The 18,930-nt window shown below is 46.8% G+C and overlaps 3 protein-coding genes across 5 annotated transcripts in view; 1 reads left to right on the forward strand and 2 right to left on the reverse strand.

The window, feature by feature from the left end:
- Positions 1 to 4,333, reverse strand: part of FNDC9 (fibronectin type III domain containing 9) — a 33,575-nt gene extending 29,242 nt beyond the window's left edge. Inside the window, exon 1 of the mRNA XM_075056914.1 lies at positions 4,229 to 4,333. Within this exon, the coding sequence (XP_074913015.1) occupies positions 4,229 to 4,272 (44 nt within the window). The 5' untranslated portion in view covers positions 4,273 to 4,333. The remainder of the gene's footprint in view (positions 1 to 4,228) is intronic.
- NIPAL4 (NIPA like domain containing 4) lies at positions 103 to 10,133 on the forward strand. 2 transcript variants are annotated; one of them, XM_075056913.1, is made up of 8 exons: positions 103 to 189; positions 1,916 to 2,164; positions 4,885 to 4,941; positions 6,008 to 6,098; positions 7,163 to 7,323; positions 7,422 to 8,005; positions 8,427 to 8,471; positions 9,940 to 10,133. In XM_075056913.1, exons 1-7 carry the CDS (start codon positions 153 to 155, stop codon positions 8,436 to 8,438), a joined length of 1,191 nt encoding a protein of 396 aa, XP_074913014.1. In that variant the 5' UTR covers positions 103 to 152; the 3' UTR covers positions 8,439 to 8,471; positions 9,940 to 10,133. The 2 variants fall into 2 exon arrangements, with proteins under 2 accessions (XP_074913014.1, XP_074913013.1); XM_075056912.1 differs by lacking the exons at positions 8,427 to 8,471; positions 9,940 to 10,133 and having other exon boundaries at positions 7,422 to 8,026.
- A 68-nt stretch (positions 10,134 to 10,201) lies between these two features.
- The window catches only part of ADAM19 (ADAM metallopeptidase domain 19), a 35,521-nt gene continuing 26,792 nt past the window's right edge, over positions 10,202 to 18,930 (reverse strand). For both annotated transcript variants that reach the window (XM_075056910.1, XM_075056911.1), the window contains 7 exons: positions 18,477 to 18,557; positions 17,310 to 17,418; positions 17,072 to 17,207; positions 16,772 to 16,838; positions 15,994 to 16,209; positions 13,382 to 13,528; positions 10,202 to 12,594 (listed from right to left, as the gene is read on the reverse strand). In XM_075056910.1, the coding sequence (XP_074913011.1) occupies positions 12,523 to 12,594; positions 13,382 to 13,528; positions 15,994 to 16,209; positions 16,772 to 16,838; positions 17,072 to 17,207; positions 17,310 to 17,418; positions 18,477 to 18,557 (828 nt within the window). In that variant the 3' untranslated portion in view covers positions 10,202 to 12,522. The remainder of the gene's footprint in view (positions 12,595 to 13,381; positions 13,529 to 15,993; positions 16,210 to 16,771; positions 16,839 to 17,071; positions 17,208 to 17,309; positions 17,419 to 18,476; positions 18,558 to 18,930) is intronic.

The raw sequence follows: 18,930 nt of genomic DNA on the forward strand, positions 1-18,930 counted from the left end.
CCGCACCGAGCCCAGCGACGGGCCGGCCCCGTCCCGGAGGAGGAGCCGGGCGGGCAGGTTGAGCTCTCAGCCCGGGCCGGCCCTGCCCCAGTCCCGCCACCCACCGGCTTCTGCCCCCGGGGATGCTCTGAGCCGGCCGGAGGACGGAGGAGATGGAGCCGCTGGAGGCGAACGGCAGCTGCGGCAACGGTGGGTGCAGCCCGGGCCGGGCCGGCAGCGCGGGGGGGGGGGGGAACGGGACAAGCCCCGGGGCTCAGCCCTGCCCGCCCCGGAGGGACCGTGTCCCGGGATGGGGGGGGGGGGTTGGCTGAGGTCGCTGCACCCCTCGGCCTTATCCCCCTAGCTGGCTTTGGGGCTGTTCTTTGTCGCTGTTCTGTTTTTGCTGGGTTTGGGGTTTCTTTTCCTTTTGGTTTTTTGGTTTGGGTTGTGGGGTTTTTTGAGGTCTGCATAGGAATGGGAAAACTCCCTCGATCCACAAGCCCCACGCAGCCTGCTCTGCCAACAGCTAGCGCTGCGCTCCGTCAGCCTTACAGAGAAGCCAGGGCCACTTTTTTGCCTTTAAAGATTTCTTAAGCCAGTCGGTATTCACCCCATCCCACTGCCTTATGCTTGTGCCCAGGAGCACATTGCAGAGACTTTTACCCAGCCGAGGAGGCAAGGTGTCCTGTCCAGTCCCATTCCCCAGGAAATACTTCCACAATCAAGGACGTTTTTCCATTAGAAAAGAAACTTAGAGAAGCTTTAGAAACTCATCTAGAAAGTCACTGGATTTTTTTCCATTAGAACAAGTTCAGATCCGTTTGGGATCCAAATCCTCAGCTGCATGTGCAGGGGACATGGGGTGCAGAAGATCTAATCCAGGCTCTTGCTTCAGGAAAGAGGTGGGACCCGTGCCCAGGCTGCCGGCAGTACTGTGAGCAGTTTAGCCATTGCATACCCCTGCCTGCAGAGACGCAAATACTTGCTCCCTAATTCCTACATGAGTTCAGGCAGAAAATTAAATCTTTTACTACAAAGGGACTTCTGTGACACTCCACCTGGCTGTTCTGTTTCCCACAGTTGCAGTCACGCTGTCTTTACTACACTCAGAGTAAAGATTGCAATAAGAAGATGAGCTGGGTGTGGTAGGAGCAGGAGGGTAGGAAGAAACTCAGCAGTTTTCCCACCCACACACAGCAACACACCTTGGCTAGAGACACAGGGGCTTAGTGCTTTTGGTGTTAACAGCGGAAAACCGTGTCTGCTTTCAGTCCTTCCACGCTGGCAGGACTTGGCATGCTTTATGAGCACTCGTGAACTTTGCAAATAGGTAGAATAAAACCATTAGAAGCAACATATAGATGAAAGTTTGGTCTGAGCGAGTTTGTTGTTGTCTTAGGAGCAAGCCCATGGCACCGCTGGGTACACAGAGCTGGAACAGATACACAAAGTACTGGCATTACTCCACATTAAAGCCAAAGCTGCAAGCTGCAGAGAAGCTGGGAGATGTGAGGTTTAATTGGCTATAAAGCACCAAAGCCTTTGAATCAACAAGGTTGAGTGTTGATAAGGCATGGTTCAAACTCATAACATTGGTGTTTGGTGGAGGCACTCTGGCATAGATACTTGGAAATTCAAATTACATTATTATAGTGTTTCTTGTGGCTTTCCAATTTAGTGTGTAGACTGGCAGACACATTCAGTGTCAACGAGCTGCTTGAACTGCACTCCATAAGTCTGTCCCTTAACACCTTGCCATTTCCACGTGCGAGTAAAGAGCTGTCCTGAGGTTTTGAGAGTTGCTGGGTATGTGCTGGTAGGGTGACAGCACAGGTGGCTGTTCAGAGGGACATCTGACTGCGTCCAAAGACCAATAGAGGCACTGTTAATAGTCTTATCAGTAATTTGCTGTTTTATCTCCCTGGTGGTCTCACAGGGTCACTGGTCACCCTTTCATGCCTTTCCCACCGGGTCGTGTGCCGGGTGATCGGCGATGCTGACCCAGCTGACTCTGTCCAGGACAATGGGACTTCGGATGACTTCTGGGTAACTCGGCTGGAAAGCAATTATGGGTTCTACATCGGCCTGGGCTTGGCTGTCTTTTCCAGCTTCCTCATCGGAAACAGTGTCATCCTCAAGAAGAAGGGGCTGCTACGGCTGGTGGAGAAGGGAGGCACCAGGGCAGGTAAGAGTTCTGGAGGGGGGCAGGAGGGAGGAGGTCTACCTGTTCCCAGAACAACACACGCGTCATCCAAACTCCAGCACTTGTATGACAAGGGAACACCTCCGGGTACACATGTCAGCCTTCCATCAGCAATGTCAGACGGACCTTTTCTGCATGTATGTTTGTGTATGAAACTCAGAGCAGTGCTCTGCTGGAGCTGAGGAGCTAAATTACAGAGCACTGCATTGGAAGGGGTCAGCTAAAAGCAGCATTCCCCTGTCTTGCACCGCAAATAGCAAGTCACATGCACTGTGTGATCAGATGTGAAACCGCCAAAAGAACAATACGCGCCCATCACAGCTCTTGCACAGGAAAGTGTGAGGCCAGGAGGAAGCAGAGTGTTGAAAGCTCTTTGAAATGTGGCCCTTTGCACAAAGGTGCAAGTCATCCCCACACCTCAGACCGGAGCAGAACAGCACAGCTCCATGACCCCACTCTTGCTCTTATTGATGCGCTGGGCAGCTTTGCCACCAGATCACTGAGACAAGGATGCAGCCCCATGTGCTTTAATTGCATTAGCAAGAGCCATTTATTAATGCAGGACTGCACGCCTGCGATCTGTATGAACTCTGCTTGTGGTTTTCAGAAAGCATACTTCTGAGGTATGTTGCTCAACAATGTGTAGATAACTTTCCTCTAGCATCAAGCTCTCAGGGCGAGGCATGTGTTTATGTGCACATACATATGGATGGGAAATGGTGGAGGAGCACTGCCTACAGCAGAATTGCACTGTGGAATTGGACGCATCCCATCAGCATTGCAAACATTCACTCTAGCCGTAGCGTAAGTCCTACCTGGCAGCTGACCTTCTTGCATAACTACAAAACAAAATGATAATTAAAATACTACTGCTTCCCAGTTCTGGCCTAGAAATGCTTCTTAAACCACTTTACAAAGGAAGTCAGTATCACTGTCCCCATTTTACTGTGTCTCCATCTGAGGGCACAGAGGCATGAAATGAAGTAACTGAGCAGAGTCAACCAGCAGGTGAGCAGCAAAGCTACCAACAGCACCTGAGCCACGGTCCAGTCTCGAGTCTGTCTCCATCCCCTGCCATTAGGCTGCCTGCATACAACTGCTGAACTCACATGGGTTTGCTTTTTGCCTTATATTTGTGCAATGAAATACCGGTATTGTTTCAACTGTAGATGATGTCTCTCTCCTCCTTCTCTCCATGAACTTCTCCCACAACAGAGCCAAGCGAGTAAAACAAGAGCAAACCCCTCCCTATTTTTCAGGATGTTTAACCAGGAAATAGGGATTAATGACAGAAAATTGCAGCTGACAAAAAAGAGTTCTTGAGAAAAAAAAAACCAAACAAACAAAACCCAAAGCAACACAGCAATTTCTAAGGAATACCAAAATGTAACATTTGAACCTGAGGAACCAGAAGAGGCTGAATTCTAGCAGATTCCTGTCTGCCTCATCATTCCCCCTTTCCCTATCTCACCCTTTAATCTCTCAGTCCCGGTGTTTCACCCCTGCTATCTGAGCACATCACTTTTCTCCAAGGCAGGTCAAACACTGCTGTTACTGACAGCTCTGGTCAGGTCACACTTGTCAAAAATATGGGCTGTCTCTGACCCAGTAAAATCAGGGTTCACAATGTCAGCGGGCTCAAGCTCCTTACATTTAACAGCTTGTGGGTTAAGACCAGAGCTGGATTAGTTACCAACACAGTTTGTCCATTCTCCCTCATTTATATGCACATTTTCTTTCTTTGAGTTGTTCCAATGCCAGGAATCATTTTTCATCAGAAACGCTCGGTCACATAACGGCTGTTCCACATAAAGTTAACATTAAGATTTCTGGCAGTTCAGGCTGAGGCCCTATGATGAAAAGCAGCGTACAAAAGGAGCAGATAGCTTCTGGCGCAGGACGCAGAAAGCCTTCACCACGACCGTACAGCAACACAAACTAAAGCACCACATGTCCGCACAGAGCAACCGACCGGTTTTTCCCATCTTCATCTTTCATAGCTATAACCCCCACTTGAGCTGGGTTTGGAAAAACTCATTGCCTTACCTTAGGGCCCATACGTGAGACTCCGCAGCGAGCTGGTGCAACATGAAGCAAAGCACAGGCTCTCCACAGGTAGGATGCAGGGTGGCAGTGTCCCAGGGAGCTGCTTTTGGGTGGGGGGCACCTAGCACAGGGCAGGCCCTGCCATCCTCCATCCCTCTGCTCCAAGAGCATCCCATAGCGAACAGGCAAGTGGAACGTGCAAGATGAAACATGACGAGTCCATGCGGCCTCAGCTGCGGTGTTTATCGCTGGATTTAGGGACTGATGTGCCCTGATGAACCAGCGAGGATGCCCACAGGTCCCAGGGCTGAAGGGCAGCCCCAAGCTCCATGCTGCAGCAGGGGAGGCTTCATCCCAGGCCAAAAACCTCTGTGGCTTTGGGGCAGTGGGTGCCATTCCCATTGCCACCCAGGATTAAACAACTACTTTTATCGTATATGCATCGTCCAGCCCTAAGTGCCAGTTTCTGCTAATCCCTTGACTCAACATAATTTCCACATAGGATGGCATGCCTGCATGTTCTGTCCTTCCAGGCTGTTTTCTTTGCCATATTCTTCCCCTTGCAATTTATCCCTCTCCAAAGGGACATTTCTCATCCCTTACTCCAAAGAACATGGTTGTTAACTCCTGCATACCTGTGTGCTTTGCTTCCCCAGGAGATGGAGGCCACGGCTACCTAAAGGACTGGCTCTGGTGGGCTGGCTTGTTAACCAGTAAGTAGAAGCTGTTTCCCTGGGTTTGCAGCTTTTCTAGGGTCTGTCCCTGTGAATCAGGTGTAGAACAAGCCCAGCATCTGGTGGCTTGAAGCCTTTTTTTCTGGCAAGTTCCCCCATCATCAGCAGAGGTACCTCAAGGAAAGTGGAGACAATGAGCCACGCAAGATTACCCTCACCATCCTCCTGCAGGGCTGGTAGAACTTGCTAGCTCAGTTTTACCTGATCAAAAGCATGAAAAGCCAGGTTTTAATAAGGTAGCTGGCTGGCCTCTCTGCATACCAGGCACAGGGCAAACAGCCTCCTGTGTGTACCTGGGGACTCCAGGCAAGTTTACTGCTGCAGCACAAGGGGGATAGCAAGGAGGTGTCGGTAGCAGCTCCTTTCTTGAGCAAAGCTGGCTTTGCCTTAGAGCAAGCCTTAAATCCTTCTTTTCATACTGCAACATTACAACATCTTCTCAAATCGGACTACAGCTGTCCAAAGAGCAGCAGAGGGTTTTTCAGAGCAGTCTTTTCTAGCTCTTAGTGCTGCAGCAACAGTTCAAGTTGTCCCCACCCCGCTCTGCCCTTGCGGCTCCTACTGCACAACCACCAGAGCACAACCCGTAAGCAAACACACAATACTCGCTGCTCAGGGGACAAGGACAGCTCAGCCAGAGAGTAACACTATCAACCCCAAGGAGACACTTTGTAGGTAAGGAGCAGCCTCCCAGCAGTTCCCGTAACAGCCCACCCCCTCGTTAATCACCCAGACACATTCCAGCTGCCTGCCTGGGCTTTGGGGATTTAATGAGTTAATATGGGTCAGCTGTGACATGGCCAAGCCCTGGCACCCTCCAGCCCTTCTCCGTGTGGGTGCAGGGTTCCAGAGATGCTGCTCTGCTTGCATTAATTTGTAATAGAGAGATTTGCACCCACTATCTGGTCCTGTTTAGCAGCAGCATGAAACCCCCATAATAAAATCCACTCTCTAACTGACATCTTACTAGTTTGCAAGCCCACAAGAGAAAACACAAAAGGTATACTGTAACTTACTGGTATTTATTTTTCTTGTGTTTGTTCAGTGGGTGGAGGGGAAGCTGCCAACTTTGCCGCCTATGCCTTCGCTCCTGCAACTATTGTCACGCCTCTGGGGGCTCTGAGTGTGCTCATAAGGTGATTTATATGTCTATGGTTTGTCTTTTTTTTGTTTGCCTGTTTGTCTTGTAGGATAGAAAGACTTGAAGTGATGCTAATATGATTTATTCTGCCTAAAGGAAAAAATGTCTCAGTGTTTTCTAAAAATCGCTCTAACAGTTGTTGGCCTTTTGGAGGATCATTTGGAAACCACTGAATTAAGTAGCATGCCCTTCTGGAAATGCTGCATGTAGATAGCAGCCACATACACTTCAGGTTAAATTATTGCAAATATCAGTGTCACTTCCTCCCTTGTTCTAGCTCTTTAGCCAATTCAAGGTTGTGTTTTTGTTTTGTTTTGTTCTTGTAGTGAACAGTACTAAAAATCTAAAAGGGTCAAAAATATCAGGCTTGTTTTTAAGCTGTCTTTTGTTTGCCTTTTATTTTCTAGGCTTTTAGGGTGCTCTGATGTTGTGTTTTTATACTTCTGTCTGTTGCCAAAAGGGTTGACACCCTATTTTATTTCTTTATTTTAAAAAAGGAGATTCATATCAAAATACATGACTCCAGGTACTGAAGGTTCTGTAGGACTGTTATTGTGAAATGGGACCAGTCTGGTCCCAAATTTTTATGGGCAATAACTAGATATTTTTGCAGATGTATCTATAGCCCCAGTACCTTGAGTTTCTCTGGGGCTTAATAGTTCTGATGATTTAGTTAAAATTAATGTAACTCTTTTGTTGTTAGGTTGGGGTTTTTTTCGCTGTTACACTGGTCCTTGAAGGACTTGGGCACTAAAGGCTTCATAATGCCTAACAGCTCATGAGTGCATCTGTAGACCCTGAAAATATTTCTGAGGATGTGCTAACACATTCAGCATTTTTTCACCTAGTTGGTACATGAACTGTGATCTATAGATCACACCCACATCTCTGCAGGTTTGGCTGTCAGTAGATGCAATGTGATCGTGTATTAAGACACTGGAATCCAACACATTTACTCCAAATTTGTGTCACATGAAGGCATTCTTTACCTTATTTTAGCTGTTATTCCTTCTTTAAAGGACTTTAAAGCACCAGCTGACATTTTTCTGTGCTGTGCAGTGCCATCCTGTCTTCGTATTTGCTTGGAGAACGGCTCAACCTGCTGGGAAAGCTGGGCTGCATGCTCAGCCTCGTGGGCAGCACCGTGATGGTGATACACGCCCCAGAGGATGAGGAGGTCACCACTCTGGATGAAATGTCTTCTAAGCTGAAAGAGCCAGGTACGCAGGAGGTCGTGTTTTCTCTCTCGGCGCTGGGCAGCACATACTGCTCCCCATGCCCGCTGCTCAGTTTTGAGTTGCTTCCTTCCCTCTTCCAGGTTTCCTCGCTTATGCTGCGATCCTCTTGGCTGTCTGCTTCCTCCTGATCTTCTACCTCGGACCCCGCTATGGCCAGAGCAACATCCTCGTCTACCTCACCATCTGCTCCGTTATTGGTGCCTTCTCCGTGTCCTCAGTCAAGGGCCTGGGTATTGCCATCAAGGGCTTCTTTGCCGGCCGGCCTGTGCTGCAGCACCCATTGACGTGGATCCTAGTCATCACGCTGGTGGCATCCATCACTACACAAATTAACTACCTCAATAAGTCTCTAGACATTTTCAACACCTCTTTGGTGTTTCCCATCTACTATGTGCTGTTCACCACCATCGTCATCACAACTTCCATCATCCTCTTTAAGGAGTGGGTCGCCATGACCGTAGTTGACATCATCGGAACAGTTTGTGGCTTCCTCACCATCATTTTGGGGGTATTTTTACTCCATGCCTTCAAAGACATGGACGTCAGCTTGGGGAGTCTACGACAAGTACTCCAGAGCGGAGAGCAAGCGCCGGTCACCCGAGATGACAAGAACATCCTGATAGAGGTGGACAACTCCAGCATCGCCCCAGAGGATAAACCCAAAGTATTCATGATCTATACCTAGCGTGTTACATGCGAGGTTGGGTGAATGGGTTGATGTCAATATTCCAGATGCTAGTGAGCGATTTAAAAAAGGAAAAGCAGAAAATAAAACCAACAGTGCCTTATCCAAAGCTTGGTGGAGTCAAGCCAAGTCTTTTGGATTGGATCTTTATCATGGTGTGGCAGCAAGGGGTATGTTTAATCCTCACTGGGCTTTAATACCTGCAGCCACTGAAAATGAAAATCCTCTTGAAATACGATATTCCTGGGACAAAGCTCCTCTCTGAGGCCCCTTCTTATTCTTGGCAGGGCTAATGTTTACTCTTGCACTTCTTCCCTGGGGTGGCCATTGATGTGTTTATTTCCAGGCCCTGCTTGAGTAATTGATTAGTGTTTTTTGTCTTTTCTTTTTTCCTTTCTAGACACTTGCATGAACTCTAAAATACACGCCACTATCTCAAACGGAGGTGAGAGACAAGGACTGAATGGTGCACGCCTGCTATTCAGACTCCGCTCATCCATGTTTAATTACTTGTTCTGCAGATATGGGACAAGGATATTGGTGAATATGGGCAAAACATGGTGAATTTTGGAATAGATGCTCACTTAGGCTCAGTAGCAGGACCCAAGCCATGAAGCATTTTTACAGGACCATGGCAGAGAAATCTTTTTCAGCTCTTGTTTCTTGTGAGGTACAGGAGCTTTCCTGCAGTACAGTGTTAATTAGTTTTATGGGTGGGTTGGTTTGTTTGGGTTTTTTTCCTTAGCAGCTATGATGCCCGGGCTATGTTGATGTTGTTGGTGAAGGTGTTGGGCCTGATCCAGACCTCACCCGAGCAAGGGACAGCCCCTGCTCAGGCTGGGGAGCTCTGGCAGGGTAAACCCCATGTCAGGAGAAACACTGGCACCATCTTCAAGATTTTTTGTGGTCTGTGAAAGTCTTTTCAGACTGAAAGTCCAAGTGGCTGTAAATTTAAAGTATTTTTTTTTCTTAGGAAATGTCTTGACCTTGGAGAGGCCCCCAACTTTGAGCCCCATGACCTGTCCTGCTATTATTTAAGCCCAGAAGCTTTTCTTTCTTTTGTTTGTTTGTTTGTTTAGAGGGAGGTCTGAGCTGCATATTAAAAGCCAAACAGGCATAAGCAGGTGATCCTCTGCAGAGCTGTAGGGATGCAGTTTATCCCAGAGCGGTCCTGTTCACCCCTCTCCATCTTTCTCAATATAGTACGGATGTTACCTGGACTCTTGCTCACAGCTCACCTTCAAAACCCCCTTGGTTGTATATCAACGGTGAGGATGAAGGGAAGGGAGAAAAAACATTTTGAGCTGGGAGGTGAAAAGAGAAGCTATTACAGCAGTTAAACGTTTCTCCCATCTTGCTGCTAGGTCTTATAGCACAAGGAGACTGGACCTCATTTTTCTCACAGCAAATCCTAAACCAGGAGCAGCAAAGCCTAAGCTGGCTTTGCCAAGCTGGCTTAGTCCAGAGGAAGCTCTGGCTGGGTTGGCCCTGGACCACGGCACACACTGATGCTGAGATGCTGACCTGATTATACCTGGGTCTGAGCATCGCTGAGCAGATGCAACTTGGGGCTGGGGGAGGAGAGGAATATGCAATCTCTTATTCTAATAACATTTCAGTACTTTTTTTTTTTTTTGGAATGTGGAAAGGGAAATAAAGGCTTTTTCTAAAAAAACCCCCAAAACCAAACAACCCTTGCAGCTGTATCTGAAAGTTTTTAATGCTTTCTCTGATCTTACTGGTGTAGCTGTAAAGAATAAACGGGCTGAAGGACAGTTTACAGCGGAAAGAGCATCTGGGGCACAGAGTAAAACAGCAGCGCCCTCCTTTGGTAGCAGAAAATAATCAAAGTAATTCACTGCCTTTGGTTTTGGCATCCTAATTGGTGTAATGTTTTATGCGTTTTATTTCAGAAATAGATTGTAAATGAGACTCATCCTTCTCACTGCGTAGAACTGCATTTCATAAAAGCCATTCCCCCAGCTATCCTGACATCTCTGGACAAATACCACGTGTAAAATCAAGATTTGAACCAAAATAGTACACAGTGACAGAATATTTGTTAATGACAACTGACAAATTTATTAAAACTAGGCAAAAGGCACAATGAATTGCATTCTTCAAGTATTTGCATAGATACACAGAGAGCATTATTGTAAACCATTAATATGTGGACACAGGAGAAAGTGAGATGTGTTTTGGTATATGTTCTCCCAAATAACATCTTTTTTTAAAAAAATCACATTTTACCATCTTTTACTCTTGCAGTTCCCCTATTCTTATTCACTCAACTTGGACACATATCAGAAATTAAAAGGACTTACTTAAAACTACATTTTGGAGATTTTATGATATTCCAGCAATAGTTTTCCAGTAGGCTTTGAGAATGTCCAGTTCTCTGAGATTTGTGTGTCGGGTAGAATTTTCTAAAAGCTTGATGTCATGTTCACATGAAATGCAGTGAAACTATTCTTTGTGATTTTTGTTGGCCATTTGATAAAGATCAGGGGCTGTAGCAGAAGTATGCTGCTGTCTTCAGCAAGGACTCAGAAATAAGATCAAGTTTTTGTGGTTGAATCTGTACTACTGCAATGTATGTACAGTATGTGCCCAGCTTACTGCTCCAGCTGTGAGCAGTAAAACATGCCATTACATAGCCACATTAGCTGCACCCCAAGAAACAGCAAGTCTGGGGGTTGTTTGAATATGGGTTGTTTGAATATAGGTTCTTTATATGTAATATAATACACCCCAACTATAGAAAAAGACATATAAAGATTAGAAAGCTATGTCTTTTACTTGCCATCCCTTATTTCAGAGAGAAGTATTTCAGGTTGGTTTGTTTTCCAGGCATATAGAAGGTAAGAAAAGGTCCAAAATGATCAAGATAAGGAATAATCAACCAGAAATTCAAGACACACCCTGTGTACTGTTTCCTTGTGGAGAAAGAGGTAGTAAAGTTGTGAAAACTAGTGTGGTTTAAGTCATCCTACAGATATACTGCTACATATAATGACAAATTTAATGAGTGCTTAGGCTTTATCTGTTGGGTTTTTTTCAATCAGTAGAGCTTAGGGAAAGAGAACTATCAGACAAGACACTCTTTCTTTATGCCAATAATAGTTTCTCACATGTGCAGCAGCAATCACACTGAGGATTTGTCCATAATAAATCAGACACAACAGAACTGTTGTAACCATAGCTCCAGAATTCCCTGTGCTCTCCTAGGAAATCATTTCAAGGAAAAAAAAAAAAAATTGGCATAACAAAAGGTCTTAATTTAAAATCCTGAGAAAAAACATACAAAAGCCCAAATGATTAGGAGAAAAAAAAAAACAAATCCATAAGGGAAGGTCCTCAGGGTCAGAACCATCAGCTGCTTAAAGTGCACACAGACAGCTCTCTCCATCCACGTCCTGGAGAAAAAAACCTGGAGTAAATGAGCTGCCCTACAAAAGCACCACGTGTTGCATTAATATTTCTGCTATTTTACCACCTGGGCAATTTGAAGGTAGGTTTCTCACTAGTATGGGGAGCAGACAGCCCCTGCTGAATTACTGCTCACCACAGACCGAAGCCTGAGGAGACACGTGCAAAAGTGTCTACTGATGATCCATGGTACCGTACGCTGGAGAGGAGGTTTCAGCACTGGCTTTTGCTGAGCTTCCTTCTGGCCATTTGCTCTTTGTCTTGGTCAGAGGGTTTCCCTGTCGTACCTTGACTGTGTCCCAATGACAGATGAGAGCGCACGGGCCACGCTGGGGATGCTGTCGGGTCTTACAGCACTGGGGCAAGACAAGTGAGTGCTGGAGGACAGACAGGTTGCAACACTTGCTGAAGATGGCTATATGGGGAAAATAATTAATCTGCCCTATTAAAACTAATCAAAATCCACAGTGACCCACAAATTATTTTAACCAGGAATATTTCCATGGTTTGCTCCCTGTTGTGGTCCCACTTGCCACCCACTGTAAACTGAGAATAAGCTGAAGAAAGTTATCAAAGGCTGCCTTCCGCTCTCCCAAGGGGCAGCGGTTTCTGTATAGCACCAGCGTTTGCTCCTGCAGCTGTGTGGATGAGCTGAGGAAACCAACAGGGCTGGGTCTTACTTGAAAGCCCATCGGGGCCAGCACCTGCACTCACAGCTTGTTCACCCTGCTAACACTTAAATAACTGATTAAAAATATGTGAAGCCCCAATCACCCCATCCCTGCATTGGATATTGCACAATAACATGTAAATACCGTATAAACAAGTCATCCCTATATGGAAAAGGCTATCAGTAGAGAGGGTTGAGTTCAGCTTGGCATGTACCAGCGCAGTTCCCAGGGGCGCTCCTGCCAAGCCTGACTGCGGCTTGTTGAGTCACATAGGAAACAGGTGAGGCTAGAGGAGAGGAACCGAGACGGCGTCTGTGGCAGTGAATGGTTTTTTGGGTGATGAAGGGCATCCAGTCCCCTGTGAAGGTCAGAGCAGGTCAGGAACAGACTGCTTCATCAGCGCCCACGAGAGCCCGGCTGTCCCACTTTCAAGACGTTCGCTGCTCCAGCCATCCCGACACCAGTATTCTGGGTGAGACGGAAAACAGGGAAAAGAGAGAGGAGTGAGCACTGATGAAAGAGCAAATGCTGCCATCTCCCTCTCCTGCGGCTGATGTTACAGCTGGCCAGGGGAAGCCTGTCTCTGTTCATATGCATTCACACCCTAATGCATCACATAGGAAACCCTACCACCAGATAGACAATAAAGTTCATGCAGTTTTCTCCATTTTTCACAGCTGGCCTCAAGTAGAATGCAGGCTAGAGGCAGCACCTGTGGTGTGTGGAGTGGAGGTGTTTTGTGTTAAGGGGTCCAGTTTGCAGGGAGCTGAACTCAGTGACTAGAAGTCCCTTATTAAGGACAATTTTGGGAAACACTCCCTTCAGAGAAAGCACCTCCTTAGCTGTGGCTAGAGAGGCTGGAGAGAATTTCTGTTCCTTACTGGGGTCCTCAAGTCTTGTGTGGACCTTTGTGTTTTGCTGCTCTTCACTAACCATTCTGGGTCACGCACAGCTTGCCCCCACCGTTGCTCAGCCCCACTCACACCGATGTCTTACCTGAGGAAGTACTCAGGGATGTGGAGGACTGAATTAACTGTTTTGCTTAACCCAGTAAATGCATAGTAAGGAACAGGTAACAACAGAGACCCCTGCAATAAAGGCAACCAACCCAACAGCCTCTCCATTTCCACCCGCCGGGGCTGCACATGAGGGTGTTTTGCAGTACGATAGCAAGGTTACTCCCTTCAGCGTACTTTTATTGCCCCGTGGGGGGGGGATGCTGCTGTGCTTCCCCATCACGGCACTCAGCGCCTACCTCTGCAGCAGGCTGGAGTCGTCCTGGGGTCCTGGGGTGTGCAGGAGGCAGCGAGACGGCAGGGCTGTTCCCCAGCCAGGCTCTGGGTCTGGCTGGGACGGGATTAGCTGGCAAAGCTCTTTGGGGTGGCTGGGGCCTGGAAATATCCTATGCAAGAAAGAAAGAATTTTGAATTCTCAGCCTGGACACAGCCTGAAAACAGAGATAATATTTGCATTCACTTTACATGGCCTGAACTTCTGGGTATGGCCACAGGTCCTCCAGACCTTTTGGGGTTTTTTTCTTTTTTGTAGGTCTAAGACAGCAGGCTGGATATGCAGCTGCCCACCTTGAGGTCTCTGGTTTGGAGTTAACCGCAGGGATATTACCATCTAATGGCTGCATGATGAAAACCAGGAGAAACCTTACAGACTGGGCAGAAGTCCCCATCACAACTCAGCCTGTAGTGTCTCTGCCTGGGACAAAGACCTCTCCCTCTCTGAAGCAAAGAGGGAGCGCAGGTGGCTGCTGCTATGGCTTATTGTATTATGCAGGTGCTTAGTGGTTTTCAACATGTATGAGTTTTTCACCTATCCAGTTTCGTGAAGACTGGATGGCCTTAAACTGCTGGGCAGCTGGCTTCAAGCTGAGGACAACCAAACAGGGTAACAGGGTTACCTTGCTCTGCCTCCTAAATGGAGCTGCAGGCTAAAAACATGTCATATTCTGGCTACTACATGATCCAGAAGTTTTAAGCCTTAAATTTTGCAAGCAATAGGGAAGCTGTGTTCCAGACCCTTTTAATTAGCCACGTTATTGATACACTTAAGGTTGGTTTTCACACACATACGCTCACTATATGATTCCCTATACAATGCCTGTAAACCCTATGTACATGTGCCTGTACAAACACACACAGCCCTGTACCCACCTACAGCCAGTTATGACTTTGTTTGTGCGCACAGCTGTCCCTAATAGGATACTCAGAGCATTATATTTTCCATTTGTCTAATGACTCTCAGCCTAAAGCATGCCCCTGGGGAGAAGTTACCCACAGAAGATCTAACTGCCTGCTGTTGCTTAGTCTCTGTGCTGTCGCTGGCTTACAGGTGTTGATTTAATAAACACAGCTGCACTCACGACTTGGAGGGCACCCAAAAACCCTGCAGTCTCCTTAGACTAGGCATAAATGTGATGCTCGACGGCCACATCAGCCGATGCTTGGGGATCTATCGCTCTCCAAGGACCCTGCCCTGTGACTGCAGGAAGGACACAGCAGACTAAATCCCACCGACTGCCGGGTCCAAAGAGCTCCTGTAGGAATAGCAAGAGAGCAAATCTGGCAGATACTACAAATGTCTAGGAAGGACGCTGACACTAGCAAACAGTGAAATTAATGATTTCCCCTGTACCTTCTATATTTTGTGTCACTCCTCCAACCGAGAAATGGCGAAGTTTCTTTTGGAAATCCTAGAAAAAGTGTTCCAACTAGTAGGTCTGACTGAGATAAAGAGACTGGATGCATTGAGGAGGGAACACAATGGAGATTGTGGGGAACTTGTCAACAACCAGCTGGGAAGGATACCTATTCCTTATTGACTACAGTCAGCTTCCTGCTTTTGTGTTAGTTTTCTTTCCTGCTGAAGTGCCGGCTGTTCACAGGAACAACAGAGCTAGAAACAAATCCCATTCACTAAAATATTTTGGGTTTGTTTTCCTCTATATCTTTCAGAGAGAGGCTGCCTGGGAGCCAGCCTCCTGCTATCCCCTGTAACTGAGCCCTTTGCTTCTTTGTTAGACATAACCTGATAAAGCTAGTAAGGAAATATTTTGGTAAAATGGACTTAAGCCCATCTGAGTGATTTGCTATCTTTCCCATAAGAATGTGGGGTCCGTACTAAGCTCAGAACAAAATTGCCAGCAAAAGAAGTAAATCAATACCCTTTCCTTATAACCCTCAAAATAACCTCTTGGCTAGGATGCTCACATAAGATGGGGTCAGTCTGGGTTAAGCCTAATGTTTCCTAGGCAACATGCTAAAGGTCCCATTTCTGCTCCACATCAAAATTTTTTTGACACTCCCAAGGCTTTAGTCCAGGAATGGCCAAATGCAAGATACCCGGGGGATCTTCCCAAGGAATGGAGGTTCTGTACTCCGTACTGAACCTCAGACTTATCACTGACTGGTAATCTCAGAAGGGCTTGTTTCCAGGAGATAAAATACATGCAAATGGTAAGAGGAGCTATGCTAGGCTTGCTCAGGGAAAAATCCATACAGTCCTTTTATTCCTGGCAAATTATCTATCTGATTTGCAGCTAAAGAATGTTTAGATGACCTTGGTAAGGTGAATGCTGCTTTGTGATCCACACTACCTGACTTCAGGTCCAGGTCAGAGGTATCAGGGGACCTGAATTAAGAGTAATTGTGCCTGCTGGCATCCAGCACAGTCATTGTCAGCTGCACTACAAAGCAAGGAAAACCACCAGTAATTGTCCTGTGGCGAGATGGAGCACGCACTAGTGAGCACAATAACTCCTACACCCCCCCCAAGGCTTAGAGAGATTTCACCAGCCTCACCCAGAACAAACTTCCCATCAAACGGCATCTGCAGGACAGCGGGGCGACACCGTACCTGAGAGAGGGGGGGTTTGGGAGCAGGGGGTGCTGGCCGGCTCGGGGGTGTCCGCCGGGCAACGTCTTTCGCAGGCGCTGGCTGCGCTGGCCCAGTGGGCTGCCCCACGCCGCAGCTGTAACCGGCGGAGAAAGCGGGTGGCTGCTGCGAGTTTATTCGGAGCCCTGGAGCTTGCTGGGGAGGAGGTTTTGATGGGATTTCAGGGAAGCCAATCACCTGTGCAGAAGACCCAGAAATCCCCGGAGTTAGGTATTTCCACTTCAAACCACCTTTTTACTCCCTGTTACGCTTTTGAGGATCTACATGAGGTCTATGAACCACATAGTAGAAAATATTGCCTGCAACACCAGTATGCGTTGTATATGTCTAGTAGGTGTTGGTTAGGTAGATTGGGACAATCTGGGATCATAAGGCAGAAATAGGAATCGAGAAAACAGAGTAACGTAGGCATTAGCGCTATAAATGACTTGCAAATGAACCCAGGGTTTGCAATTTCTGTACTTCTGAGAGGGGGATGTGGCGGAAGAGGATCTATCAGGAGAGACGAGCAGCCACACAAGCCTGGTTAAATCCCAGCTCTTGCCTTTAAGGAAATCACTAGAAATAGATACTATGTACAGCTCCCACTGACTTTCAGCCATGGGTGATGTCTGCCTACTTTTGCATGGGATCCTTTGATAAAACCACTGCCCAATCGCAGTGTGAGCTGGAACCACATCCCACATCTTAGGGCAACTGCATCTCTCCCGAGGGAGGTGGAAGGTGGCCTTGCCCTTACCTTCCTCTGCTCCTGAGGGGTTTTCAACTTGAAGGCAGGGTTTGCATGCCCATTTCCAGAGGTGTCGCTGAAAATGAGAGAAAGAAAAGAGTAAGTGTTATTTACTTGATATGTTTTCTCCTTTTTCTCAGCTGTATTTTCCATTATGTTTTAACTGAAGTAAAAAAAATAAGAAGCAAATACGGACTATAACAACAAACCCATTTAGTTATATTCCTCACAGCCTTTGCAATTTCTCTTCTGTCCTGACACTGAAAGGGGGTGGATGCAAGTAGACAAGGCACAGCACTGACAATTTACCTGAACTGTGGGGTCTTCTTTAGAGAACAGATGGCAAATCTATTCCAGCATTTCATATAATAGAATAAAAACATGATTCCAATGAGAAGGAGAATGGGAGCCAGGATTGCAAGAGTTATCACAACTGCTGAAGGGCCTGAGGGCAAGAAAGTAAAGTTAGTTAAATGGAAAACTCTCTGCTCCCAATCTAACCCAAGTCCTTCTGAAATGCCACCACAGCAGAGTTGGACCCACTCACCTTCAGGCGTGGGGGGACCACTGTCCAAGCTTCCTCCCCTCCCCTGCTTGTTGCAAAACGGGGGGGCCCACCCCTGGTTGCAGTGGCAGTTCTTGTTGTTATTGCAGACCTGGAGCAGGAAGACTCAGAGAATTTAGTGCCAGCTCCTAAAGAATCTGCAAGCTAAAAAAAATGAAGCCCTTGCTGGATAAAACACTAGAGAAGAAACTCTTATTGGCATAAGTGCCGGGAAACATTTTCTTTTCAGGAGTGACAGTGCCTTTTATTTCCTCAGAAATTGTCCCTTTCTCCAAAAGACAAGTGGCTGAAGTGCCACTAACCTGGATTCAGGACAAAAGCAGCATTTAAAAGTTCCTTTCTCTTGTTCTTATCTCAAAACTGAAGGACTTCCATCCAGTGAAGGTTTCTTTTTGCTTGGCCCATTGCTATTTGTTTCATTGTCTAGGCAGCCCCTGGAGGGGGGCTGATCCCTCTGATTAGGGATGTCCTGTGCTAATTGTAACATTTAATTTGATTCTGTGGAATAGCTGACAACTATTTCCTACAGCTTCACAGACTGTAAGAGAGGAAGCAGACTGGGAATGAAAGAGCGGGTTGAGTCCCTCTCCTTGTCAGGTACATCATGGGGCCTCCCAAGCTGCTCAGGGAGGCACACACTGCTGCATTTATCACTCCTCTCCATTGCCTAACTGGACTATAGGGATGGAGAGATGCTGATGTTTTGTGCCAGAAACGTCTACAAAATGTATAAAGAATTCTCGCCAGCCTTTTCTTTCCATCCCCTGGGGGCACAGCAGAGCACAGTTTGGGATAAACTGTTCTAAACATGACTTTTTACTGTTTTTCCCTCAGTAAGTCTGATTTTTTTTTTTTTTATTCAATCTAAACTGGGCCCAGAAGTTTTTTCTGTAAGATTATGCCTTCTTGTTTTCCATTCATTGCAATTCATATCCCTCCTGTGGACCTCCTTAAATCCTATGTCAAAGGGACACTCACAGACCAGAAAATGCATCAAACATGAAAGGAATGTGCAAATTAATAATCTAGAAGCCAAAGTCTGGAGCAAACCTAAGCATGGTATCAGAACTGAGTTGAACAACCATCCATGGATGAATGGCAGCTCATCCTGCTTCAGTATGAAATGGAGATGAAAAGGAAGACACCTACTCCATGCCCATGACACTTTTTGCTACAGCTTTCCGACTCGAAGATGATGGATGTGTTCTGGCAGCGTCCCTCAAAGCAAACCTGCAGAGAAAGGATCCAAAAACTTAGCACTAGCTCTTTGGGTTATGTACCATATTACTACCTTACTGTTTTGTGACTTGCGGGGTCCCAGACACCTTGGCAATACAAGTAATACCATGGTGTCCTGGTTTTGGCTGGGAAAGAGTTAATTTTCTTTCTAGTAGCTGGTATAGTGCTATGTTTTGGATTCAGTGCGAGAAGAATGTTGATAACACACTGATGTTTTTAGTTAGTATAAACACTACTTAGCAACAAGTCAAGGATTTTTCTTTCAGCTACTCACGCCCAGCCAGCAAGAAGGCTGGAGGGGCACAAGGAGTTGGGAGGGGACACAGCCAGGACAGCTGACCCCAACTGGCCAAAGGGGTGTTCC

Source organism: Buteo buteo, chromosome 24, assembly GCF_964188355.1.
Source record: "Buteo buteo chromosome 24, bButBut1.hap1.1, whole genome shotgun sequence".
Taxonomy (NCBI): Eukaryota; Metazoa; Chordata; class Aves; order Accipitriformes; family Accipitridae; genus Buteo; species Buteo buteo.